The 27,382-nt window shown below is 39.7% G+C and overlaps 1 protein-coding gene across 1 annotated transcript in view; it reads left to right on the top strand.

Moving 5' to 3' along the window:
- The window catches only part of fbxo38 (F-box protein 38), an 89,700-nt gene extending 63,202 nt beyond the window's left edge, over positions 1-26,498 (top strand). Inside the window, exons 16-22 of the mRNA XM_083560216.1 lie at positions 3,264-3,364; positions 3,451-3,553; positions 3,662-3,828; positions 4,815-4,960; positions 20,676-20,779; positions 20,947-21,060; positions 25,466-26,498. Coding sequence (XP_083416342.1) covers positions 3,264-3,364; positions 3,451-3,553; positions 3,662-3,828; positions 4,815-4,960; positions 20,676-20,779; positions 20,947-21,060; positions 25,466-25,644 — 914 coding nt within the window. The 3' untranslated portion in view covers positions 25,645-26,498. The remainder of the gene's footprint in view (positions 1-3,263; positions 3,365-3,450; positions 3,554-3,661; positions 3,829-4,814; positions 4,961-20,675; positions 20,780-20,946; positions 21,061-25,465) is intronic.
- Positions 26,499-27,382: the final 884 nt, after the last annotated feature.

Genomic DNA, 27,382 nt, shown 5'->3' with positions numbered 1-27,382 from the left:
TGAGAGAGGAGTTGTGTTATTGTATTGTATGAAGTGAGGTTTGTCAGATATTTATGTTAGGGTGGTGCAGGACATGTATGAGGACAGTGTGACAGCAGTGAAGAGTGCAGTGGGAACGACAGATTGGTTTATGTTGGAGGTGGGATTGCATAAAGGATCGGGTCTGAGCTCTTTCCTGATCGCAGTGGTGATGGACAGGTTGACAGACGAGGTCAGAAAGGAGTCTCCATGGACTATGATGTTTGCTACTGATATTGTTATTTGTGGTGATTGTAGGGAGCAGGTGGAGAAGAGCCTGGAGAGGTGGAGGTACGTGCTGGAGAGAAGGGGAATGAAAGTCAGTAGGAGTAAGACAGAGTACATGTGTGTTAATGAGTGGGAGGGCAGTGCAGAGAGAAGAGGTGAAAAAGTATAGGAGTTATACCTGGGGTCAACACTGCAAAGTAATGGAGAGTGTGTTAGAGAAGTAAAGAAAAGAGTACAGGCAGGGTGGAGTGTGTGTGTGGAGAAGAGTGGCAGGAGTGATTTGTGATAGAAGGGTATCTGCAAGGACTGTGGAGGACTGTGGTGAGACCTGCATTGTTGTATGGTTTAGAGACAGTGGCATTGAATAAAAGATGAGGAGGTGGAGCTGGAGGTAGCAGAGCTGAAGATGCTGAGATTTTCATTGGGAGTGATGAGGATGGACAGGATTAGAAATTAGTTTATTAGAGGAACAGCACATGGAGGGCATTTTGGGGACAAGGTGAGTGAGGCACGATCAAGATGGTTTGGACATGTGCAGAAGAGAGACATGGGGTATATAAGAAGAAGAATGTTAAGGATGGCGCCACCAGGCAGGAGGAACTGAGGAAAGCCAAGGAGAAGATTCATGGATGTCTAATCACTGACTTGGCCAATATAAAGGGTTTTAATGAAGTTGGTAGTGTGTTTTGGGGTGTTATCTTGCTGTATGACAAAGTTCTTCCCAGTTAGGTTAAATGCATTTATTTGTAATTTTGCAAAGACTGGGTGCTAGTGGGCCAATGAATTTATTCTGTTGCAGCTATTATTGTTACCTCACAAATAAATATTAGTGCACCAGTTTTAGAAGCAGCTATGCAAGTCCAAGCTATGGCACTACCTCCACCATACTTGATTTCTGAGCTTTGGTGTTTTCAGATCATAAGTAGATTTCATTTTACACTGTGGCCTTTCCATTACTTTGGGTTAATATTAAGCTTGGATTTTTAGAACTCTTTTCCGGTTTATCTCTCATTTCATAATTTCTTAATGAATTCTAATTTAAAACATCATGTTTTCCTTGGCTAATCTATTTAATGTGTTATTGTTAGCACACCAGTGGTTTTATTTCTATATTAACATATTTTAAATTGACAATGCTCAATTTTTAGCAGTAAATGCATTCATCGCAGCTGAAAGAGTAGACATTCAGAGCTGTTCATTTTTTTAATAATTAAACAGTTCCCACCTGAGCAGCAAGGAACCAGTGTCATTACATGTTCCAATATTTTTTATGATTTAAAAGTGATTGTGTATTCAAAATTTCTTTATGCTAGACATGCAACAGCTTCAAAAGCAAGGATTACAAATGGGTGTACCAAAAAGTAAAAAAAAATCCAATCTGCCTCTAACTGATCAAGCAATTTGTCAAAGAGGCATTCGGTAATGCATCAAATTGAGATATTTATTTTCACAGAGAAGGTGCATGTTTCTGAGAGATGGTCTTCATTAGGAACCATGGTGGATTGAATTGCCGAGCTTTTCCCTCTATAGAATGATTATCACCAAAGCCACAGAAACCACATCTCTTCATAGTTTAAATATAGATAGATCAATCCACCATGGTTCCTTATGAAGACCATCTCTCAGAAACATGCACCTTCTCTGTGAAAGTAAATATCTCAATTTGCCTTACTCCATAATTTCCTTGATGTCAAAGGGCCAATACAAATTGAAGAGAATTTGGACCTCTTATGTGGTCAATATTACGAGCACTCTTACCAGTGAGGATTGTTATAGTTGAGAGGGCATGACATAAAGGCAGTGCCCTCTTTATGGTCAGTCATGTTCTCTTCTGAGTAAGAGCGCTTGCTGGAGAGCACAACATGAGGCTGAATTGACTAATTGAATGCAAACATATCAGTGAATTGTCTAACCATGGTGGACTAACACCCATAGTCCCTGTGTTGCCAACTTTTGGGAAGAGGCAGGCATGTGGCCGTGGAAGCATTTTTTCAGGGAACTGGATTTGGGGGAATAGGCCTATGGTTTTATGGTGCAGAAATTGTGATTGCAGAGCAAAAGATTTCCCTTTTTTTTTTTAAATCTCTATTCCTCTGTAGAACAGAAAGGTGGTGTCAAGTGGCCTGCATTGTGGTGCTGGACCATTCTATTATTCTTTCTGGGACTCAGGTGATAAACTGCTCCAGTAATACAGTCAACTACTCCTTGGTGCCATCGACCTCTACCATAAGCTGTCTTCTATAGGTGTCTTGGATCTGTTGGGTAAATGCAGTCGGGAAACTGGTTGCATTGCCTGTAAACAGAAGCTTTGATGGTCCTGTTCGGGGTCAGCTGATTGCATTGTTGCTTGCTTTAGGTTTGTGGTCTCCAGCAGGTAGTTTTTGGCCCAAACGTTTTGTCATCGTATAGCATTCTACTAAGAGGTGGTAGCTTAGTGATTAAGGCATATGACTTAAGGCATTGGCCTTTGGATCTGAAGGTTGTGAGTTCATTCCCAGCCACACCAAGCTGCCTCTATTTGGCCCTTAACCCATACCTGCTCAGTTTTATGAATAAGGAATTAGGTAAATACAAGTCTCTCTGGATAAAGGTGTCTGCCAAATGCTATTAATGTAAATGCAATACGTTTTGGAGGGCACTGTATATAAATGGAATGTTTTAAAGAAAGGGTTTAAATGTGATTCTACTATATATATATATATATGTGTGTTTGCAATAAAGTAACTGTTTACTGGTTTTTAAAGATGGAGAAGAAAACACCAGATTTAAAATGATCAAATTTAATACAAAATTATTCAAATAGAAAATGTGCTTGTCTAATAGCAAATACTTTATTTTCCAATAAGCCAAAATCAATAACTATAAAGGTGAGAGTTTTGCCAGACACATACAGTAATTATTTACTAAGATTCTAAATAAAAATTGTGCCACAATTAAAAAAATTTATTTGACTATAAAAGAAAATGACAATAAATTAATATATAAATTTTATATTCACTTCTTACCCATCCCTGTAGGGCTCTCAAAGGCTATGCCACGGATTGCAGTGAAAAGAAAACACACTGCAGACAAGTCAACCAGCACCAGTGACCCAGTCACTGAGGATGACCACATACAGGTGGGCTGCCTGAAATGTGAAATTCTAAATATAACAATTTATTGTACTAGAATAAATGTTGTAATTTATTGTGCTTTTTCTTTTAGGTGCTCACATTAAAATCCAAAAATCTAGTGGGAATCACACTCACAAACTGTGGCATCACAGACCTAGTCATAAAGGACTGCCCTAAAATGATGTTTGTTCATGGTAAGTTAGTTAAATGTGCATAAATCATCTTGGATCCTTCAAATACTGATGTCTATAATTAGTTCTGTCAACTCTGCTGACTGTATCTTCTCACTTTGATTTGCCTAGCTACTCGCTGCAGGGTGCTGAAATACCTACAGGTGCAGAATACTTCAATAGTGAACCGCTTTGATTATGCACAATGCAAAAAGCTGGACATAGAACAGGTCTTGGATCAGGTGCTGCGCATACCCGCTGAAAGAAATCGCATTGTTTATTTGCGTCCCATGAAACAGGTCAGGCTCTACTGCATTAAATAAAGATGCTGTCAGATTTAATCAAAAGTTGATATGATGTATGTGATACCAACAGCTGTTAATGACAGATTTATTTTGTGCATTATATAACCTATACTTTTATTAAAAGCCTCTATAGTCCTATAATGATTTATTTCCATGTTCGCAGAGCCTGTCAAAAGGTTTTGAAATACTGAGTTTTTTATAAAAAAGACATACATATTAAAAAAGACATACATATTACTTTTTTTGCAAAATAGGTAATTTAGTCGCATGAAAATGTACTTTGTCCAAAGAAATTAATGTACAGTCATTAAACTTCATTTTCATAGAAAAATGCTCTCTTAGCATGAATAACAGTTTTACACACTTAGTATCTGGTTAGTTTTTCCATTCAACTAAAATAATTTGCCCTGACTCTTGTAAAAGTTGCCAATGGAGTTCTTCACTAGTTGGAAATTTCTTTCTGATCTTGTGAGCCAGTTCATCCTAGAGCGGTTCAATAAGATTTATTTTCAGTGACTGGGCAGGTCATTCCATGATAGGTAACATTCTAACTGACTTTAAATAACAATTGATGGTACAATGGCTTCTGGTCATTGTCTTCTTGTATGGTGAATGGTTACAATTAGCCACAGTAAAGATAGAATTGCATGGCTTTAAAGTATGAAATGGTAGTCATGTTGGTTCAGTATTCAACCAAGTCTCCAGCCTTCCCTACTACAAAACAGCCCCAACTGTATTTGTGGGGAAGCCTGGTAATTCAACCACTCCTATTCTCTGTCCTGCATTAGTTATTCTGTTCCAAATAATTTTGACTACTCTAAATGTAGAACCTTTTCCTTAAGACATTCACTGTCTGTTTTCTTTAGTTTGTTGCATAAAAAAGACTAGTTGTTTCAAATAATTTGGTATTGTAAACTAGTGATGTGTTACATCTGTTAATTTTGATATGGGCTTATTCAGAGATAACTTCTACTTTTTAGATTGACTCATTGGCCCTGGAGAAAATGTTGTTTAGTGGTCCTTACCCATACCACATCGCCGTTATCCATGAGTTCAGTAACCCACCCAATGTCAGGAACAAAGTGAGGGTACGGAGCTGGATGGACACTGTTGCAAACATCAGTCAGTATGTACACCTGTTCACATTTTATGCCACTATAGACATGGCAAGCTTTTTTTTTTTTTTTTTTTTTATAATTCTCTAACTTTTTTTTGTTTTACAAAAATGTGTTATACTGATTCTTTGGATCCTGGTAATTAATTACTGTGCTAAAACGATGGTGAGTTAAATATCCATAAATTGTATTGTTTCTCCAAACCTGTTGACTGGTATTTTCCACTTTGATTTTAATCACACAAGGTGAGCAGGCACTATATCTTCTATTTCGCTTTTACTCAAATCTTTTTTTCTTAAACCATTTAAAAACAAGAAACATGACTGTTAGCAGACTAACTGGCTCCAGGTGCAAGAAAGAGATGACAGGTGATGGTTTACCAACCCTGACGATTTCCATTCCTTGTATCACGCCAGGGTGTTCGTGCTCTCCCCCCCCCCCCCCCCCCCCACTCACTTGTGGTCATGCATCCACTCGCAGTTCTTCACACCTTCAATCGACATCACTTGGTTTCCCATACATGTTGTCCCATGCACTCAGCTCTACTTGTTGTGTCTCTACTCCGCAGCTCTTTTCTCTGTTATTTTAATCAGCATAGCCACACACTGAAACAGAGTGCATTGATTAGTCTCATAAGCTCCAAATGTGCTTCTTGATACTTTCTTCCGGCTCCACCCTCCATTCGCGAACTGCTGCTTGTCCACACGCCTACACCTGAGCTTGTCCACATGCACGCTGCCACAGTGACACTTTGTGCTACTCCCCCACACAGGGAAATGTGATGAGACATTTCTTTATAAGGACTTAAGTCTTAAGCTACGATGTTAGTATCATTAGCTTTGTTATATATCACAGCAATTGTAATGATAAGCCATCATAGCAAAGCTGTTTGCACCAATTGCAGCCCAAGGCCACCTTCATAATTTCTATGTGGCACTATCCATAATATTTCTTGAGGCTTTTGATTTTGAAAGAACCCAAGAAATTTGTTAAATGTTAAATGTATTACAACTAATTTATGTAGAATAAAATGATCCAGTTACACTTTAATTACCATTCCTGGTGAAGTTAGTGTAGACATTTACTTAAATGGACAAACTAATATAATTATAAGTATTACGATTTTTGCATACATTAGTGCAAATCCTTTGCAAGTTAAAAGCATGTTCATTTATGTTAAGGTCAGATCAATAACTACATTTAAGCCTTTTAAGTACATTGTATTTATTTAAATTTAAAAGCTCTTGGGTTTCTTTTTTAATTGTTAATTTATCATTTATCATTAATTCATCATTAATAAATACCAGTGGCACAGCTCCATTAGTAACTTTATCTGGAGCTTATCTGATTTCGTCCCACCACAGTGATAAGCTGTTGTACAGTGTGATCACGGTTGGTACAAACAACCTACTTTAACTTTTTTTCAACAGCAGAAATTGAGTCTTCTGCCTAATTGAGCCTTGCTGTTTGACTAGAATCTATATATCAGAATAGAATGCTATTTATTGTCTATTGTCCAGAATGACTGCGACTTATTGAGTGTTCTTTTTCCACCACCACTACCTCAGATTTGGCTACAGAAAGCCAAAACCAGTGGTAGCCTTATTAATTTTTTGGCATCTGCAGTGTACAAGCATGGTTCTTTGCGGTGCTCCATTGTAGTTCAACAAGCTTTCAGACAGGCAGGTTTACAGTGACATAAACTTGGATTTATTAAAGTTTTTGTTGCTTCTTCTCATACAGACACACACATAGACCTATATATAAATAAAAAAATTATAATTTAAGATACATGTAAACAGTTTCCGATGCAGTGCGGTCGGATTTACATTTGATTCAACACAGTTTGAAGAGATTCATTGCAATGCAAAAGGAGAAAAATTATGCTATGCAATTTGATATGGTATAAATAGTTTGCTTTGATTTCTTAGGTTCAGACAGACATCAAAAATTTACTTGCCAGAATTTTGCTATCTGATTTCTAGCACATGATTTTCTAACCCATTTCACAAACAGGCCTTTGTAGTGCAGAAAGAAAAAAACATTAAATAAAATCAGTTGCTTCAGTCCTGTCTCCAGGAAGATGCAACTTTACCCCTGCCATGTTAATCTATATTCTATGTGACTCTAAGGACATACCTCTGTAATGGTGTGATACCTCATATTCATGTAGTAGCAGTAGTGTTGATAGAACACTCCTGAGAAACAGTTTAGCAAAGAGAAATGTGTATAGATATAAAGATGAATAGTATGTATGTGTATGTATGTATGTGTGTGTGTGTGTGTGTGTGTGTGTGTGTATATGTGTATATGTATGTATATATATATATATATATATATATATATATATATATATATATATATATATGTATGTATATATATATATATATATATATATATATATATATATATATATATATATATATATATATATATATATACATACATATACAGTGAGGAAAATAAGTATTTGAACACCCTGCTATTTTGCAAGTTCTCTCACTTAGGAATCATGGAGGGGTCTGAAATTGTCATCGTAGGTGCATGTCCACTGTGAGAGACATAATCTAAAAAAAAGAAATCACAAATCACAATATAAACCAGAAATCACAATATATGATTTTTAAACTATTTATTTGTATGATACAGCTGCAAATAAGTATTTGAACACCTGTCTATCAGCTAGAATTCTGACCCTCAAAGACCTGTTAGTCTGCCTTTAAAATGTCCACCTCCACTACATTTATTATCCTAAATTAGATGCACCTGTTTGAGGTCGTTAGCTGCATAAAGACACCTGTCCCCCCATACAATCAGTAAGAATCCAACTACTAACATGGCCAAGACCAAAGAGCTGTCCAAAGACACTAGAGACAAAATTGTACACCTCCACAAGGCTGGAAAGGGCTACAGGGTAATTACCAAGCAGCTTGGTAAAAAAAAGGTCCATGTTGGAGCAATCATTAGAAAATGGAAGAAGCTAAACATGACTGTCAATCTCCTTTGGACTGGGGCTCCATGCAAGATCTCACCTCGTGGGGTCTCAATGATCCTAAGGAAGGTGAGAAATCAGCCCAGAACTACACGGGAGGAGCTGGTCAATCACCTAAAAAAAGAGCTGGGACCACCGTTTCCAAGGTTATTGTTGGTAATACACTAAGACGTCATGGTTTGAAATCATGCATGGCACGGAAGGTTCCCCTGCTTAAACCAGCACATGTCCAGGCACGTCTAAAGTTTGCCAATGACCATTTGGATGATCCAGAGGAGTCATGGGAGAAAGTCATGTGGTCAGATGAGACCAAAATAGAACTTTTGGGTCATAATTCCACTAAACGTGTTTGGAGGAAGAAGAATGATGAGTACCATCCCAAGAACACCATCCCTACTGTGAAACATGGGGGTGTTAGCATCATGCTTTGGGGGTGTTTTTCTGCACATGGGACAGGGCGACTGCACTGTATTAAGGAGAGGATGTCATGTTGGAAGACCCAGCCTCGACCCATCTTCAGTGCTCTAACTGAGGGAAGCAGGTTGTTCCCCAAAATCTCGCAATACATGGCCCGGTAATCCTCTCCTTAATACAGTGCAGTCGCCCTGTCCCATGTGCAGAAAAACACCCCTAAAGCATGATGCTACCACCCCCATGCTTCACAGTAGGGATGGTGTTCTTGGGATGGTACTCATCAATCTTCTTCCTCCAAACACGTTTAGTGTAATTATGACCCAAAAGTTCTATTTTGGTCTCATCTGACCACATGACTTTCTCCCTTGACTCCTCTGGATCATCCAAATGGTCATTGGCAAACTTAAGATGTGCCTGGACATGTGCTGGTTTAAGCAGGGGAACCTTCCGTGCCATGCATGATTTCAAACCATGACGTCTTAGTGTATTACCAACAGTTACCTTGGAAACGGTGGTCCCAGCTCTTTTCAGATCATTGACCAGCTCCTCCTGTGTAGTTCTGGGCTGATTTCTCACCTTCCTTAGGATCATTGAGACCCCACGAGGTGAGATCTTGCATGGAGCCCAAGAACGAGGGAGATTGACAGTCATGTTTAGCTTCTTCCATTTTCTAATGATTGCTCCAACAGTGGACCTTTTTTCACCAAGCTGCTTGGCAATTTCCCCGTAGCCCTTTCCAGCCTTGTGGAGGTGTACAAGTTTGTCTCTAGTGTCTTTGGATAGCTCTTTGGTCTTGGCCATGTTAGTAGTTGGATTCTTACTGATTGTATGGGGTGGACAGGTGTCTTTATGCAGCTAACGACCTCAAACAGGTGCATCTAATTTAGGATAATAAATGTAGTGGAGGTGGACATTTTAAAGGCAGACTAACAGGTCTGCCTTCATACTAATAGGGGGCAGTGGTGGCTCCAGCGGCGCTGTGTTACCGTTCGGATGGTCGGGGGTTCATGCTCCGGTATCGCCAAGCTGCCACTCTTGGGCCCTTGAGCAAGGCCTTTAACCCTCTATGCTCCAGGGGACCCTTACGAGAAAAATAAATCAAGGACCGTGATGTCGGAGCGACGTGGGGCCGCCTTCCCGTGGGCTCACCACCTGCAGGAGGGACCGTAAGGGACCGGTGCTGAGAGGATTGGGCAGCAGTCGAAGGCGGGGGCCTTGACAGCCCGATCCCTGGACACGGAGAAGTGTTTGGGGAATCTGCTTAGACTGCTGCCCCCGCGACCCGAATTACGGATAAGCGGAAGATGATGATGATGACTAACAGGTCTTTGAGGGTCAGAATTCTAGCTGATAGACAGGTGTTCAAATACTTATTTGCAGCTGTATCATACAAATAAATAGTTTAAAAATCATATATTGTGATTTCTGGATTTTTTTTTTAGATCATGTCTCTCATAGTGGACATGCACCTACGATGACAATTTCAGACCCCTCCATGATTTTTAAGTGGAAGAACTTGCAAAATAGCAGGGTGTTCTCTTTCACACTGAAAAGTTTTCAAGAGTCACACTGAAGGCATCAAGGGCTATTTGACCAAGAAGGAGAGTGATGGGGTGCTGCGCCAGATGACCTGGCCTCCACAGTCACCGGACCTGAACCCAATCGAGATGCTTTAGGGGTGAGCTGGACCGCAGAGTGAAGGCAAAAGGGCCAACAAGTGCCAAGCATCTCTCTGGGAACTCCTTCAAGACTGTTGGAAGACCATTTCAGGTGACTACCTCTTGAAGCTCATCAAGAGAATGCCAAGAGTGTGCAAAGCAGAATTCAAAGCAAAAGGTGGCTACTTTAAAGAACCTAGAATATGACATTTTTCAGTTGTTTCACACTTTTTTGTTATGTATATAATTCCATATATAATTCCACATGTGTTAATTCATAGTTTTGATGCCTTCAGCGTGAATCTACAATTTTCATAGTCATGAAAATAAAGAAAACTCTTTGAATGAGAAGGTGTGTCCAAACTTTTGGTCTGTACTGTATGTGTGTGTGTGTGTGTGTATATATATATATATATATAATATGTATATATTATATATATATATATATACAGCAGGAACAATCAAGCATTTGCGATAACACAGCACTGTCTGTTACAGCGCTGTGGAGGAATTTTGGTCCACTCATCTATGCAGATATTGTTGTAATTCAGCCACATTGAAGGTTTTTCAAGCATGAACCGCCTTTTAAAGGTCATGCCACAGCATCTCAATAGGATTCAGATCAGGACTTTGACTAGGCCACTCCAAAGTCTTCATTTTGTTTTTCTTTATCTATTCAGAGGTAGACTTGCTTGTGTGTTTTGTATCATTGTCCTGCTGCAGAACCCAAATTCGCTCACAAAATCTCGTGATACATGGCCCCATCCATCCTCCCCTCAATACGGTGCAGTCGTCCTGTCACCTTTGCAGGAAAGCACCCCAAAGCATGACGTTTCCACCCACATGCTTCACGGTTGGGATGGTGTTCTTGGGATTGTACTTATCCGTCTTCTTCCTCCAAACACATTGAGTTCAGTCTATACCAAAAAGTTATATTCTGGTTTCATCTGACCACCAAGGCCCTTTATTGATGCACTGGCAAAAAAAAGATCAACAAGTTGTTTTTTGGCACTTGAAACTGAATGAGTGTTTTTCTGCTGTGTTTATTCAACTGAAATTTTATAAATTAATTATTTATTTAATTAATGCATTTGGAAAACTATTTGTACAATAAGCCTTGCATATTTATGCTTTGCTACATGTTACTGGCCAAATATCTGATGTAATATATACATACAGTGAGGAAAATAAGTATTTGAACACTCTGCTACTTTGCAAGTTCTCCCACTTAGAAATCATGGAGGGGTCTGAAATTGTCATCGTAGGTGCATGTCCACTGTGAGAGACATAATCTAAAAAAAAAAAATCCAGAAATCACAATGTATGATTTTTAAACTATTTATTTGTATGATACAGCTGCAAATAAGTATTTGAGCACCGGAGAAAGTCAATGTTAATATTTGGTACAGGAGCCTTTGTTTGCAATTACAGAGGTCAAACGTTTCCTGTAGTTTTTCACCAGGTTTGCACACACTGCAGGAGGGATTTTGGCCCACTCCTCCACACAGATCTTCTCTGGATCAGTCAGGTTTCTGGCCTGTCGCTGAGAAACACGGAGTTTGAGCTCCCTCCAAAGATTCTCTATTGGGTTTAGGTCTGGAGACTGGCTAGGCCACGCCAGAACCTTGATATGCTTCTTACAGAGCCACTCCTTGGTTATCGTGGCTGTGTGCTTCGGGTCATTGTCATGTTGGAAGACCCAGCCTCGACCCATCTTCAATGCTCTAACTGAGGGAAGGAGGTTGTTCCCCAAAATCTCGCAATACATGGCCCCAGTCATCCTCTCCTTAATACAGTGCAGTCGCCCTGTCCCATGTGCAGAAAAACACCCCCAAAGCATGATGCTACCACCCCCATGCTTCACAGTAGGGATGGTGTTCTTGGGATGGTACTCATCCTCCTTCTTCCTCCAAACACGTTTAGTGGAATTATGACCCAAAAGTTCTATTTTGGTCTCATCTGACCACATGACTTTCTCCCATGACTCCTCTGGATCATCCAAATGGTCATTGGCAAACTTAAGATGTGCCTGGACATGTGCTGGTTTAAGCAGGGGAACCTTCCGTGCCATGCATGATTTCAAACCATGACGTCTTAGTGTATTACCAACAGTAACCTTGGAAACGGTGGTCCCAGCTCTTTTCAGGTCATTGACCAGCTCCTCCCGTGTAGTTCTGGGCTGATTTCTCACCTTCCTTAGGATCATTGAGACCCCACGAGGTGAGATCTTGCATGGAGCCCCAGTCCGAGGGAGATTGACAGTCATGTTTAGCTTCTTCCATTTTCTAATGATTGCTCCAACAGTGGACCTTTTTTCACCAAGCTGCTTGGCAATTTCCCCGTAGCCCTTTCCAGCCTTGTGGAGGTGTACAATTTTGTCTCTAGTGTCTTTGGACAGCTCTTTGGTCTTGGCCATGTTAGTAGTTGGATTCTTACTGATTGTATGGGGTGGACAGGTGTCTTTATGCAGCTAACGACCTCAAACAGGTGCATCTAATTAAGGATTATAAATGTAGTGGAGGTGGACATTTTAAAGGCAGACTAACAGGTCTTTGAGGGTCAGAATTCTAGCTGATAGACAGGTGTTCAAATACTTATTTGCAGCTGTATCATACAAATAAATAGTTTAAAAATCATATATTGTGATTTCTGGATTTTTTTTTTAGATTATGTCTCTCACAGTGGACATGCACCTACGATGACAATTTCAGACCCTCCATGATTTCTAAGTGGGAGAACTTGCAAAATAGCAGAGTGTTCAAATACTTATTTTCCCCACTGTATATATCCTGGCCCGGCCCCTCTGTCAAATTTTAGAACCCAAAAGTTTGCCCACCCCTGGTGTAGTGTGTTATTTGAGACTGTGGTCCGAGCTCTCTTCGTCAGTGACCAGGTCCTGTCATGAAGTTCTAGGCTCCCTCACCTTTCTAAGGATCATTGATACTCTACGAGGTGAGAGAGAGAGTGCATGGAGCCGGTCCGAGGGAGACTGATAGGCATCTTGAATTTCTTCCATTTTTAATAATTGCACCAACAATTGTTGCCTTCTTACCAAGCTGTTTTCCTATTGTCCTGTAGCCCATCCCAGCCTTGTGCATGTCTACAATTTTGTCCCTACTGTCCTTAGACATCTCTTTGGTCTTCCCCATAGTGTAGTGGTTGGAGTCTGATTGATTGAGTGTGTGGACAGGTGTCTTTTATACAGGTAACAAGTTCAAACAGGTGCAATTAATACAGGTAATGAGTGGAGGATAGGAGGTCTTATTAAAGGCAAACTATCAGGTCGGTGAGAGACAGAATTCTTGCTGGTTGGTAGGTGATCAAATATTTATTTCATGCAATAATATGGAAATTATCTATTAAAAAAATCATCATCATCATGTGATTTTCTGTATTTATTTATTTTTTCTAGATTCTGTCTCTCAGAGAATCTATCGTAGTACCTATGATGAAAATTACAGATCTGTCCGTTATTTGTAAGTGGGAAAACGTAAGAAATCGGGACTGTATCAAATACATTTTATTGGTTATAATGTCACTGGTATATAAAAATTGTGTTCCCATGGCAATAGTGGCATGGAAAATCAGTGATGAATTATATGAAAAAGAAACCTACAAAAATAGCTCATATATTTTAGAAAACCTACAGTGGGGGAAATATTTATTTTATTATTATTATTATTATTATTATCATTATTATTATTATTCTTCAGCACAACTTATTATTAACATCATAATTGTCCTTCTGGAAGGTCACCTACATCTCATGCCAATCATTCTGGTAGATGGCAACAGATTCATGTGAAATATTTCCTGGTATATGGCTCCAATGAGCTACCCTTCAGGAATATGGAATTCTCCTCCAAGTATGGCATGTGATATTATTGCCGTCATTATTGGCACATATTATTGTTGTTTAGAAAACTTAATCAAGTTTTAACATGCATTTTCTTCATAATGCCTACATGCTACAGCATGCTCCAGCGTGCTACAGCCTGAGTGTCCATGGAAGCTGTGACAGTGGAATGCATTGCCTGTTGTTATGTGTGACAACTGTACCTGCTGCCTTTAAGTCTTACTGTAGCTCTTTCCAAGTGGTACTTGGCTCTTGGGCTATTCTTCTGTCTAACTTTCTTACTTCCTGATCAGAAAACATGCAAGGAGGTCCTGTGCATGCCTGGTTGGTAATGGAGTAATGTTTTTTTCATGTGCAGACATTGGCCTCAGTGGTGCTTATAGGAACAATTTAGGAGTTGTGAAATATGCCTGTGACTGGTGCTTTTGTTATGTTAACCTCTATCTATACATGAGATGTATAGTTGCTTTCAGAGGAGGGCAAGCCGATTCATAACGTCTCAACATGCAATAACCAGCTGATACTAATGTGCACAGGTACAAGGTAGTACTACAGTGCTTAGTGAAATCAGCTGCTGCCTTGCCTTTTCTTGGTATACCTCTTCATCTTGGCATGTTTGAGACTTCCATCCTGTGTCTTTACACTTAGAAAATATATCTTTTTATGAATTGTAATATTATTTTTTATTTGTGTAAATGAATTGTTATATTAAATACTTATTCAATAACCTATAATACTAGCTCTGTTTACAAGAAATGACTTTTTATTTATTTTATTTATCTACATTTACTCACTATCACCTTTAAACCCATCCATTAGGGAGGCACAAGCCAGTGCACTCTTAGTGCCTCTTAGAGAAAAGTAGGTATGTTGTGTGTTCAGGAGACCAAGTGGAAAGGGAATAAGGCCAGGAACATTGGAGGGGGGTTTAAACTGTTCTGTGGATGGAAAGAGAAATGGTGTAGGGGTGATTCTGAAGGAAGAGTACAGTAAGAGTGTAGTGGAGGTGAAGAGACTTTCTGATAGGGTGATGAATGTGAAGCTGGAAGTTGAAGGGATGATGATAAATGTCATCGGTGCCAATGCTCCACAAGTCGGCTGTGAGATGGAGGAGAAGGAAAAATTCTGGAGTGAATTAGATGAAGTGGTAGATGGTGTACCCAGAAATGAACGATTGGTGATTGGGGCAGACTTTAATGGGCATGTAGGTGAAGGGAACAGAGGTGATGAGGAGGTTATGGGTAGGTATGGCCTAAAGAAGAGGAATGTGGAAGGGCAGATGGCAGTAGTTTTTGCTAAAAGGATGGAAATGGCAGTGGTGAATACTTATTTTAAGAAGAAGGAGGATCATAAGGTGACCTATTAGAGTGGAGGAAGGTGCACACAGGTGGATTATGTTCTATGTAGGAGATGCAACCTGAAGGAGATTGGAGACTGTAAAGTGTTGGCAGGGGACAGTGTAGCTAGACAGCATCGGATGGTGGTCTGTAGGATGGTTTTGGAGGCGAAGAAGAAGTGGAGGAGAGTGAGGACTGACAGAAAAATAAGATGGTGGAAACTGAAGGAGGAAGAGTGTAGTGTGAAGTTCAGGGAAGAGGTCAGACAGAGGCTCGTGGTGGTAAAGAGGTGCTGGATGATTGGGAAACTACTGCAGGAGTGATGAGAGAGACAGCTAGAAAAGTACTTGGTGTGACATCTGGAAATAGAAAGTAAGACAAAGAGACGTGGTGGTGGAATGAGGAAGTGCAGGAGAGCATAAGGAGAAAGAGGTTAACAAAACAGAATTGGGATCAACAGGGTGATGAGAAAAGTAGGCGGAAGTACAAGGAGATCCGGCAGCAGGTGAAGAGGGATGTGGCGAAAGCCAAGGAAAAGGCATACGAGGAGCTGTATGAGAGGTTGAACACTAAGGAAGGAGAAAAGGATTTGTGCCGATTAGCCAGGCAGAGGGACCGAGCTGGGAAGGATGTGCTGCAAGTTAGAGCAATAAAGGATGGAGATGGAAATGTGTTGACTAGTGAGGAAAGTGTGTTGAGAAGGTGGAGGGATTATTTTGAGCAGCTGATGAACGAGGAAAATGAGAGAGAGAAAAGATTGGATGATGTGGAGATAGTAAAGCATGAAGTGGATAGGATTAGTAAGGAGGAAGTGAGAGCAGTGATTAAGAGGATGAAGAGTGGAAAGTCGGTTGGACCAGATGACATTCCGGTAGAAGCATGGAGATGTTTAGGAGAGATGGCAGTGGAGTTTTTACCCAGATTGTTTAACAAGATTCTGGAAGGTGAGAGGATGCCTGAGGAATGGAGGAGGACTGTGCTGGTACCGATCTTTAAGCATAAGGAAGATGTACAGACCTGCAGTAACTACAGGGGAATTAAGTTGATCATTCACACCATGAAGTTATGGGAAAGAGTAGTGGAAGCCAGGCTGAGAGAAGAGGTGACCATCTGTGAGCAACAGTATGGTTTCATGCTGAGGAAGAGCACCACAGATGCCTTATTTGCTTTGAGAATTTTGATAGAGAAGTATAGAGAAGGACAGAAGGAATTGCATTGTGTATTTGTGGATTTAGAGAAAGCGTACGATAGGGTGCCAAGAGAGGAGTTGTGGTATTGTATGAGGAAGTCAGGTGTGTCAGAGAATTATGTGAGGGTGGTGCAGGACATGTATGAGGACAGTGTTACAGCAGTGAAGTGTGCAGTAGGAAAGACCGACTGGTTCAAGGTGAAGGTTGGATTGCATCAAGGATCGGCCCTAAGCCCTTTCTTGTTTGCATTGGTGATGGACAGGTTGACGGACGAGGTCAGACAGGAGTCTCCCTGGACTATGATGTTTGCGGATGATATTGTGATTTGTGATGAGAGTAGTGAGCAGGTTGAGAAGAGCCTGGAGAGGTGGAGGTACACGTTGGAGAAAAGGGGAATGAAAGTCAGTAGGAGTAAGACAGAGTTCATGTGTGTAAATGAGATGGAGGGCAGTGGAATGGTGTGATTGCAGGGAGAAGAGGTGGAGAAGGTGGTGGAGTTCAGGTACCTGGGGTCAACAGTGCAAAGTAATGGAGAGTGTGTTAGAGAAGTAAAGAAAAGAGTGCAGGCAGGGTGGAGTGGGTGGAGAAGAGTGACAGGAGTGGTTTGTGATAGTAGGGTATCTGCAAGAATGAAAGGGAAAGTTTATATGACTGTGGTGAGACCTGCAATGTTGTATAGATTAGAGACAGTGGCATTGAGTAAAAGGCAGGAGGCGGAGCTGGAGGTAGCAGAGCTGAAGTTGTTAAGGTTTTTGTTGGGAGTGACGAGGATGGACAAGATTAGAAATGAGTTTATTAGAGGGACAGCGCATGTTGGACGTTTTGGAGACAAGGTGAGGGAGGCGAGGGGAGATTGAGATGGTTTGGACATGTGCAGAGGAGGGACATGAGTTATATTGGTAGGAGAATGCTAAGGATGGAGCCACCAGGAAGGACGAAAAGAGGAAGGCCAAGGAGGATTTTTATGGATGTGGTAAGGGGAAAACATGCAGGTAGTTGGTGTGAAAGAGGCAGATGTAGAGGAGGGTGGTATGGAGACGGATGATCCGCTGTAGCGACCCCTAATGGGAGCAGCCGAAAAAAGAAGAAGAAGACTCATTATCACCTTTAAAATAGTTCCCTAGCACAGCAGTACAGCAATATTGCGATTCATGCTGGCGCTCCACAGTGGTGTCAAAACGGCAACCTTTAAGTTCGATCTTTATTTTCGGGAAGAGGGTGTCGCAGAAGCCAAATCTGGCAAATAGGGAGCGGAAATAAGATAATGTGGATTGTTTTCTGGTGATCACCATGCACAAGTTGCCGAATAGTTTAGAAATGTTTGGGGGTTGAGTTTGTTCAAGGTCTTTCCGATCTCTTGTCGTCTTCCAGTGATGTTCTTCTGCTCTTAAAGCATGCGTGGCACAAAGAAAACTCCTCGAACGACTCATTGCAGCATCACCTTATGTTAAAAGTATGCCCTGTCAATCTTTTCTGTGGCCGATTTGCCCAGTTTCCTGTTTGCTCTTTGAACTAACTTGCTGTCCATGATGAAACCGCGGACAAGGTAACACATGGTCAGAATAGCACTACAGATGGTCCCCGAGTTACGATGGTTTGACTTACAATATTTTGGTCGTACGGTGAAGATAGTGATACGACAAAATTGTACAAATATTTAAAATTTCACGCAACAGGCACAGGCAGCAGCACAATACATTGGACGCACAGCTGGGATAAGCGTAACTCTCGCCGTGTGAGATGCCCCACTCTCGCTAGTGGTCGACGGAGTAAAGTTGTCTCAGTGTGGTTTTTTTTTTCGGTTTCAAATGGATTTAAGCAGCAATTTTAGTGATAAAAGCATGTCTTCCAAGCATCCAAGTATGTCCCCTGCTTGTAGTGAAAAAAAGAGGAAAACTATCAGTTTAGAGCAAAAAATTAAAATGATAAATCAGCATGAAGCAGGCAAGACTGTCAGTCATAGTACCATCTTCGACTTAAGATATTTTTGACTTAGGATGGGGTCGTCGTAACGTATCTCCATTGTAAGTAGAGGACTACCTGTAGTTATCACTATTAATCTTTATTAATTCTTGACTGTGTGTTTGGAATTATTGTCTTGCTCAAATTTCCAACCTCGTTTGATCTACAACATCCTGGTAGTTGGCAGTTAATTTTTATCAAGAATGTCTCGGTAAATTTTTACCGTTCATACTTCCTCAATTATTTAAAGTTTGCCAGTACCATATGCTGAAAAACAGCCCAACACCATGATATTCCCACCTCCAAACTTCACTGTTGATATGGTTTTTTGGGGTGATGTGCAGTGCCATTTGTCATCCTAACATGGTGTGTGTAATTGCATCCAAAGAGTTTTGGTCTCACCTGACCAGACGATAATCTCCCAGTATTTCGCAGGCTTGTCCAAATGTTGTGTAGCAAACTTTAAACAAGCTTCAACATGCCTTTTCTTCAGAAATTGAGTTTTCCGTGGTGAGCGTGCACACTGCATTACCGTAATTTCCGGACTATAAAGTGCACCCTTATATAAGCCCCACTGAATTTGACAAATATTTTTATTTGCAACATAAATAAGCCGCACCTGTCTATAAGCCACAGTCTACACTAATGTACTTAACACAGGCTTTAACGGGTGAAATATGTTGCGCTTCTATTCGAGCATAGCGGTATTTTGGGAAAAGACTTCCGGTATTACTGCGTGTGTGGAGACGGGGGTTATGTCCTTTTTATTTTCTGATGCTCATTTCTAAGTTTCTTTGACTAACCCATAACGCTGTTGCAAAGAAAAAGAAAAAAGCACGAGTTTTGGAAACCTGTCTGTGCTTATATGATTTCTTGCAACTGGCGTTACCGAGCTATCCCTTCACCCAGACTCAACGCGCTACAACGGCTTGTATCTAAACAGTAGCCGACCAAGTAAGTCATTGTTCACTGTCTTCCTCCTTCCTTTCACAACTACAATGGTAACTTGACCTACGAGTACATTAATGTACGAGTTTTCCGAGGTACGAGCGGTCACTCTGTAAATTTTTTTTGCTTTGTTACGCGAGCAAAAAATTGAGGTACGAGCTCGAGACGCCGCTGCTAGATGGCGAAGCGAAGCCAGAAAGCGAAGATTTAAGATTTAATAAGATTTAAGATTTAATAAGACAAATTAAGATAAGCAAAGTTTAGGGATACGTAGTGTACAGGAGTGATAGTAAAAAACAAGTTTTCCCTCCGCCTCCGCTTATCGCCTCTACCACACACACACACACACACACACACGCCACCTGAAGTTTGTGAAACCGGGATAAACCGGTTTCAAAATGTGGGAAAAAAAGTAGCAGCTTATAGTCCGAAAAATACGGTACTTATTTTCTTTTAAACAATTGTACCTGCTAATTCCAGGTCTTTCCACAAGTGGTCTTTGGCTCTTGGACAACTCTGCTGATATTCTTTTCATTCCTCTGTCAGAAATCTTGTGAGGAGCAACTGGTCATGGCCACTGTTCCTTTCTTGGACCATGTTTAATAGATTCTGACCACTGCAGCCTGGGTACATCCTACAAGAGCTGCAGTTTTGAAGATGCTTGACCCAGTCATCTAGCTAATCACAATTTGTCCCTTGTGCAATCCTTACACATGCCCATTTTTTCTGCCTCTAACACATCAATTTTGAGGACAAAATGTTCATGTGTCATAATGTCATGCCTGGTCTGTGCATATATTAAGTGAAATAAAATTTGCAGCAGCATGAAATGTATTTTGTAGCAGCAGTGAAAAACAAATGGCAGAAAATTACTATTATTATTATTGGACAATTATTGCACATAATTTCCCAAGATATTAACAATATATACAGTATCCCACAAAAGTGAGTACACCCCTCATATTTCAGCAACCTTTTTAGTATATCTTCTGAAGAGACAATACTATTGAAATTAATCTTGGATATACTTTAAGTAGTCAATGTGCAGCTAAAAATAACTCCATGCACCATTTTTAAACAAACAAGAATTCTGGCAAATTTTCCTCTCTAGTTTGAGCCTGCCATTTATTGGCAGATTCTGCAGAACTTCTGGTTTGGATACTAATAATTAATTTCTGTAAGAAAGGGGGAAAAAACATTTACAAATCTGTGTCCACAATCTATTTATATTATGTTTGTTAATTTACAGAATCGTATTTTAGGTGAACATTTCCTAGAAATACAATTCAAGCAATAATTCAAATATTGTTTTATTTTGTGTATATGCTCCTTCCTATTTCCTTTTAAGTGTTTTTTGTTGATCCAACAGGGAATTAATCAAGAATGAATTCTTCCCAGAGGCTAGAAGAACCGAAGCAGACATTAAAAAAAATCCTCACTACCCATGGGGCAGAGACATCTATACCTTAGAGGGTGAGAGGAAGCAGGTCTGGGATCCTGCTAGATATAATTTTCTGCAAAGGGATCTGTGTATGACCTGAAATTATTTTTTTTTTATTTAATTTTTTAAACTTGAAGTTTAATTGAAGGATTTAAACTATTTTCTGTTGTTAAACAGTTTCCTTCATTCTCCACTTTAGGTGTAGTAGATGGGGCACCATACTCAATGATCTCTGATTTCCCATGGCTTCGTTCTCTACGTTTAGCAGTACCCAACAGTTATGCTCGTTGTGACTTTGAGGATGATGAAAGCAGTAAGTAAAGATCACTGTGATGTTGTTGATGACCAGATAGATGGTTTCCATTAAATCTGTAAAAAAAAAATGTATATTATCTACTTTTGAAACCAGCATTAATATTTTATTCATGGCTGTATTAAAATGCTACACTAGGCTTTCCTTCATTAAATTAATTTTAATTTTATTTGTTTAGCGATTTTGGACATTGTCCCAAAGCAGATTTACAGAAATAAATACATTACAGGTATACATTTTAGCATCATTAACTACTCCTGGGTACCTATGGGTTTATCCATAATGAGCATGCCAGTTGTGACGGTGGCATAGAAAATTCCCTGAGGTGCTTATGGGGCTCAAACCCTAAAAAGGAACCAGATTCAATATAGAACCCATTCTTATATAAGTGACAGAGAATGCCAATTCAAATGAGTTAATATATATTCTATCACATGTATCTTCATCAAAACTAAAGTACCGATTATTTTGCCACAGCACTGTTGAAATCCTATAACCCAGCTATTAGGTCTGACAAGCCAGTGCATTTTCAGTGCCGGTCCCAAGCCCGGATAAAAGTTGCGTTAGAAAGGGCATCCATCGTAAACCATGTGCCAATCAAATATGCAGATCACAAATCAGATTTTCATACCGGATCGGTCAAGGCTCGGGTTACCAAAGACCGCCACAGGTATTGTTAGCCAATAGGGTACCGGTGGAAATTGGGCTACTGTTGGCCAAAGGAGGAGAAGGAGTGGAGGAAGACGTCTACAGAGACAGCAGGGAAAGGAAGAAAAGTAGGAGAGTGGCGTTTCGGGTTGGTAATTTAAATGTTTGTACTATGACTGGTAAAGGGAGAGAGTTAGCTGATATGATGAAGTGGAGAAAGGAAGTAAGGTCAGGAACATTGGAGGGGGGTTTGAACTGTTCTATCATGGTGTGGATGAAAAGAGAAAGTGTGATGGCGTGATTCTAAAGTAAGAGTACAGTAAGAGTGTAGTGGAGGTGAAGAAAGTTTCTGATAGGGTGATGAACGTGAAGCTGGAAAGTTGAATGGGCGATGACAAATGTCATCAGTGCCTATGCTCCACAAGTGGTTTGTACGATGGAATAGAAAGAAAAATTCTGGAGTGAGTTAGATGAAGTGATTGGGGCAGACTTTAATGGGCATGTTGGTGAAGGGAACAGAGGTGACAAGGAGGTGATGGGTAGGTATGGCCTTAAGGAGAGCAATGTGGAATGTTTACAGATGATATTGTTATTTGTGGTGAGAGTTGGGAGCAGGCTGAGAAGGGCCTGGAGAGATGGAGGTATGTGCTGGAGAGAAGGGGAATGAAAGTCAGTGGGAGTAATTTGTGATAGAAGGGTATCTGCAAAAGTCAAAGGGAAAGTTTATAGGACTGTGGTGAGACCTGCGATGTTGTATAGTTTAGAGACAGTGGCATTGATTAAAAGAAAGGAGGCTGGAGGTAGCAGAGCTGAAGATGTTGAGATTTTAATTTTGGAGTGACGAGGATGGACAGGATTAGAAACGAGTTTATTAGAGGGACAGCGTATGTAGGACGTTTTGGAGACAAGGTGAGGGAGACGAGATTGAGATGGTTTGGACAAGTGCAGAGGGAGGGACATGGGGTATATCAGTAGGAGAATGCTGAGGATAGAGCCACCAGGAAGGAGGGACAGGAGGAGGTATATGGGTGTGGTGAGGGAAGACATGCAGATAGTTGGTTTAAAAGAGGCAGATGTAGAGGGCAGAGTAGTATGGAGACGGATGATCTGCTGTAGTGACTTTTAATGGGAGCAGCCAAAAGAAGAAGAAGACTGTTGATTTCCTAGAATCCTAGGTTGAAAAGGACCCATTAGGTGCTTTAATACTTTTTATAGGCAAAATCATTTTGGAAACCTCTCGTATATATGCTTTTTGAACATCGAAATCTAGATGACTCCTCTCCCTTGAGTTAGAAAAACCTTAATTTCCAAGAAAGTCTAGCCAGTAGATTTTGGTGTGTGGCTATGGAATTTTGCCCATTTAGAGTATTACTGAATTTAGGCACTGGTGTCAGATGAGAAGGCATTAAGCATTTTAATTCATTCTGAAGGTGTTCAGTGTATATTGTAAGGGCTGGCCACACCAATTTTTCCACTCCAACCTTGAAAAACCATGTCTTTATGGTCCTCCATGGTAATGCTTATATTTGTTTGAGCTAATCACAGTGAATAAAATAACATGTTTAAGCAGGAAAATGCTAGGTTTTTAGTAACTTTTACAAGGGCCATATTGTGATGGAAAGCAAACTGTGCCAGAGCATCTGCAAAATGGTATGGCAAAAAGTGGTCAGAAGAAGGACAATCTGTAAACTGTAATAATTAAATTCATTTTTATTTGTATTGTGCTTTTACAATGAACATTGTTTTAAAGCAGCTTAACACAGATAATGTGATCAAAATGAATAAGATGTTCTTTATAAGTATAAGTTTGTCCCTGATTAACAAAGCCGGTGGCAAATAGCAAGAAAAAACTGACCGAGCTGGCGTACGGAAGAACCCTTGAAAGGAACCAGACACAAGAGGGAACCCATCCTCATCTGGGTTGCAGCGAATGTCCATTAATTACAGATAAACAATGTTGCAGGGTACAGTGATGGTGATGAGACGCAAACTATAGCCCTGAGTCAGTGTAGCAAGACATTAACCTGGACATTAACTACAGTTCAAATCCACCCTTAAAGCTCCCGTTCTTACCCCGTAATTTCATGGAATTCCAGGGCATTGATGAGAAACTGTCCCCAGATGCACAGAGTGGCTTCCGAGTGAGTGAGTGCGTGAGTGAGTGCGTGAGTGAGTGCGTGAGTGAGTGCGTGAGTGAGTGCGTGAGTGAGTGCGTGAGTGAGTGCGTGAGTGAGTGCGTGAGTGAGTGCGTGAGTGAGTGCGTGAGTGCGTAAGTGAGTATGTGCGTGTGTGCGTGGCTAAATGAAAGAACCAGAAGGTAACACAGACATGAGGGATCTCTGGGATAAGAGACGACCCACCACACCACCCTCAACAAACCTGAGTGAACGTGTGAGAGTGAGTGGACGACAGCATACAAATATCCCAGTTCACCAGACACTCTATATCCATGATCCCTCCAGATCTGCTCCTTTACTTAAGAAAAATCTACTGATAACAGACTTGACTAAATAAATATTTTCAGCCTTGAAATGAACACAGAAGTCCCGAACAATAATTGGAAGGCTGTTCCATAACAGTGGGGCTTTATAGGAGAAAGGTCTGTCCTCTGCTGTAGTCTTTATTATTTGAGGTACCAACAAATAGATTGCACCTTTTGATTTTATTTGTACAGAAGTTCACTGAGATACTGCGGCGCAAGACCATTAAGTGCTTTATACGTCAGTAGTAGTATTTTATAATCAGTACGAGATTTAATTGGAAGCCAGTGTAGATTGATTAAAATAAAGGTGATGTGGTAATAGAAAGGTGTCAGAGTTCACACTAAGTCTAAATGCTGACCCCTGACCAGGGAATAATGGAAAAAGTTGTCAGAGTAAGGCTCAAGATTACCTTTAGACACTGGTGTCACCAGCCCTTAAATTTTAGCATCAGTCTTGGTTAAAAAAAAAAAAGAAAAACTCGATCAGCATCAGTCCTTAATGCATTATTAATGCATGGGGAACCTCTGCCACAGTTGGCTACAGTTGTGTTTTGTTGCAGCACAGGTGCTTGTAAGAAAATAACTAATTAAGTTATATCATTAATATTCAATAACATTTTAATACTACTAATAATTCATCTGACTCGTATTGGTTTTAGGAACATGATAACAATTTGTGTGATGTGCATTACAAACATGTCTAATCCATGGAGGTTCCATCTCACAAATTGCAAGATTTAAAAGTTGTTGATGTTTTTATTGATCATTTTTGACTTGCATGGAATTCAAGGCTACCTTAATATTCCCATCAATATTTCTCCATCATACTTGTTGATTTCTACTAGGGTTAGCTCTATAAATAATGCTTCTTGAGGTTTGTGTAATTGTTCTAATTTTTTAAATAATTTTCTTTTCTATTGGTATTTGATATGTTTTAATTTGAAATGTCAACCAAAATTTAAAATTTTGACTTTTTGAATCTGTTTCAAATTACACTGAAGCTGGTTGATTGTAGTAGCCTAACTCCTTACTATCACACTTTCTGTTAAATAGTTTTTTCTTGAGATGTTTTGGTATCTTATATGGGGAACTGAAAACGTTTCTGTTCTACATTCTCGTTCTTAATCTTATTTTAGTGGTTTCTTTTTTTTTCTTTTCATTATGAAAGGTAAATGCGGAAATTCTGTGTTATTACATGAGTTTCCATGTATACTTTACGCCCTAAATTTCCAAGGCAAATTTTAAACTTTTAAATGTTTGCATTATTTTCTTCAGCTACTATCTATGCTCCACGGCGCAAAGGACAGCTTTCAGCTGATCTCTGCATGGAGACCATTGGTGAGGAGATCTCAGAGCGTCGTCAGTTGCAGCTAGGTGTGTTTCAGCGGGTAGCTGTTATTTTCATCCATTACTGTGACATGCATGGACAACCTGTGGATGATGACTATATGTAAAGCAAATTGCTTAGGGACTTAAACATAATTTTCTTAAAAATTATTTCTACAAATTATTGGAAACTGTGCCCAATAATGCTTTCTGAGTTACGTTTATTTTTAGAAAAACAGTTGTGATGTCAGATAATTCTAGAATTGAGAAATGTTTTTCAAGAGAAATCAATACATGCTTTCACTGGGTTGTTTCTTTCTATGTCCTCACATGGTAGACATATCTGCCTCCATCTTATTACTTATATTAGATAGATAGATAGATAGATAGATAGATAGATAGATAGATAGATAGATAGATAGATAGATAGATAGATAGATAGATAGATAGATAGATAGATAGATAGATAGATAGATAGATAGATAGATAGATAGATAGATAGATAGATAGATAGAATCACGATTGTCCTTGTGTGAATTTCGATACATACTATACATCAATAAAATTATATTGTTCAGCAGTTTGTAAACTTTGTAACTTTGAATAGAGAAAGTTTTACAATGCTTGCATTTGCAAACTTATAAATGCATTCTTCAAATTGGCCTGTATGTCTGTGTTATTTTGATGTAATACCTTAATTTTTAAATGTTTGGTATCTTTGTAAAATTAGGTTGGTTTCATTTGTAACATACATTGTAAATATGTTGTGTTTTTATAGGGTGTTCCCCTCTTTATACATGCTTGGGCAATGCATAGTAACTAGGTCATTTAGAGATAATTTCTTAAAATTTTTTTTATTTCTTAGTGACTACAGAGCTATCATTTTAATCTCATAATGTGTATGAATGAAAAAAAGCATAAACCCATTGCAAGAAAGCTTTAAAATGATGGCTTATAACTGTTATTAAAGACTAATAAGGTTTTTGTGTTAGTGTATTATTTTATGTATTTTTATACACTGCCTGGTCAAACAAGTGTCACACTAATGTGACTTTTGTTGGGCCATATTTTGCTTTTATTATGGCGTGACTTGTTGGGCCATATTTTGCTTTTATTATGGCGTGACTTGGGCCATATTTTGCTTTTATTATGGCACACCTTTTGTCATTATTTCACTAAGCTTATGCAATGTCACAAAATCTATTTCTGTCCAGAGTTGCATTAAATTTTTCTCAAGATATACTGATGATGGGAGAGTAAGACCACTGCATAAAGTCTCTTCAGCACCTCAAATACATTCTCACTGAGGGTTAAGGTCTGAACTATGTGGTGGCGAAGCCTTGTGTGAAAATGATGTCTCTCACACCCTTAACCGCTTTTTTTGAGCCTTATGAAGCCTGGCCTTGTCATCTTGGAATAAGCCTGTGCAATCACGGGAGAAATAAATCCATTTTACTGGAATGGTAAACTTTTCATTCAGTATATTCAGGTATTCCGCTGAACTAATTTTTGGGGCACATAATGTTAGTAAACCTAGACCTGACTGACTAAAGGAATCCTGTATGCACACCTGTAAGCAATATTCGCTTTATAAATCACAGATCACCTGCAAGTGTGTGTACGTGAATCAGCCTTATATACACCTGTGCACGCACCCACCTTTAATTATAAAGTAAATGCAAATCATGTCAGGATTGCTGATTCATATTAATGAGCATGCCAGGCATTTGTTCTTTCGTTACGATGAATAATGGTGGGTGAGGGAAGAGCAAAGACCCTTAATTTTTCAGACATAGTGGTACACAAATTTGTAGGGGAGGTGAAGACCCGGAAGACAACGTCTTTGGTGGCCACAGGCAAGTCAAG

This window comes from Silurus aristotelis, assembly GCF_946808225.1.
Source record: "Silurus aristotelis genome assembly, chromosome: 14".
Taxonomy (NCBI): Eukaryota; Metazoa; Chordata; class Actinopteri; order Siluriformes; family Siluridae; genus Silurus; species Silurus aristotelis.
The sequence above is the reverse complement of the archived record's forward strand: the minus strand, read 5'-3'. Positions and strand labels throughout refer to the sequence as shown.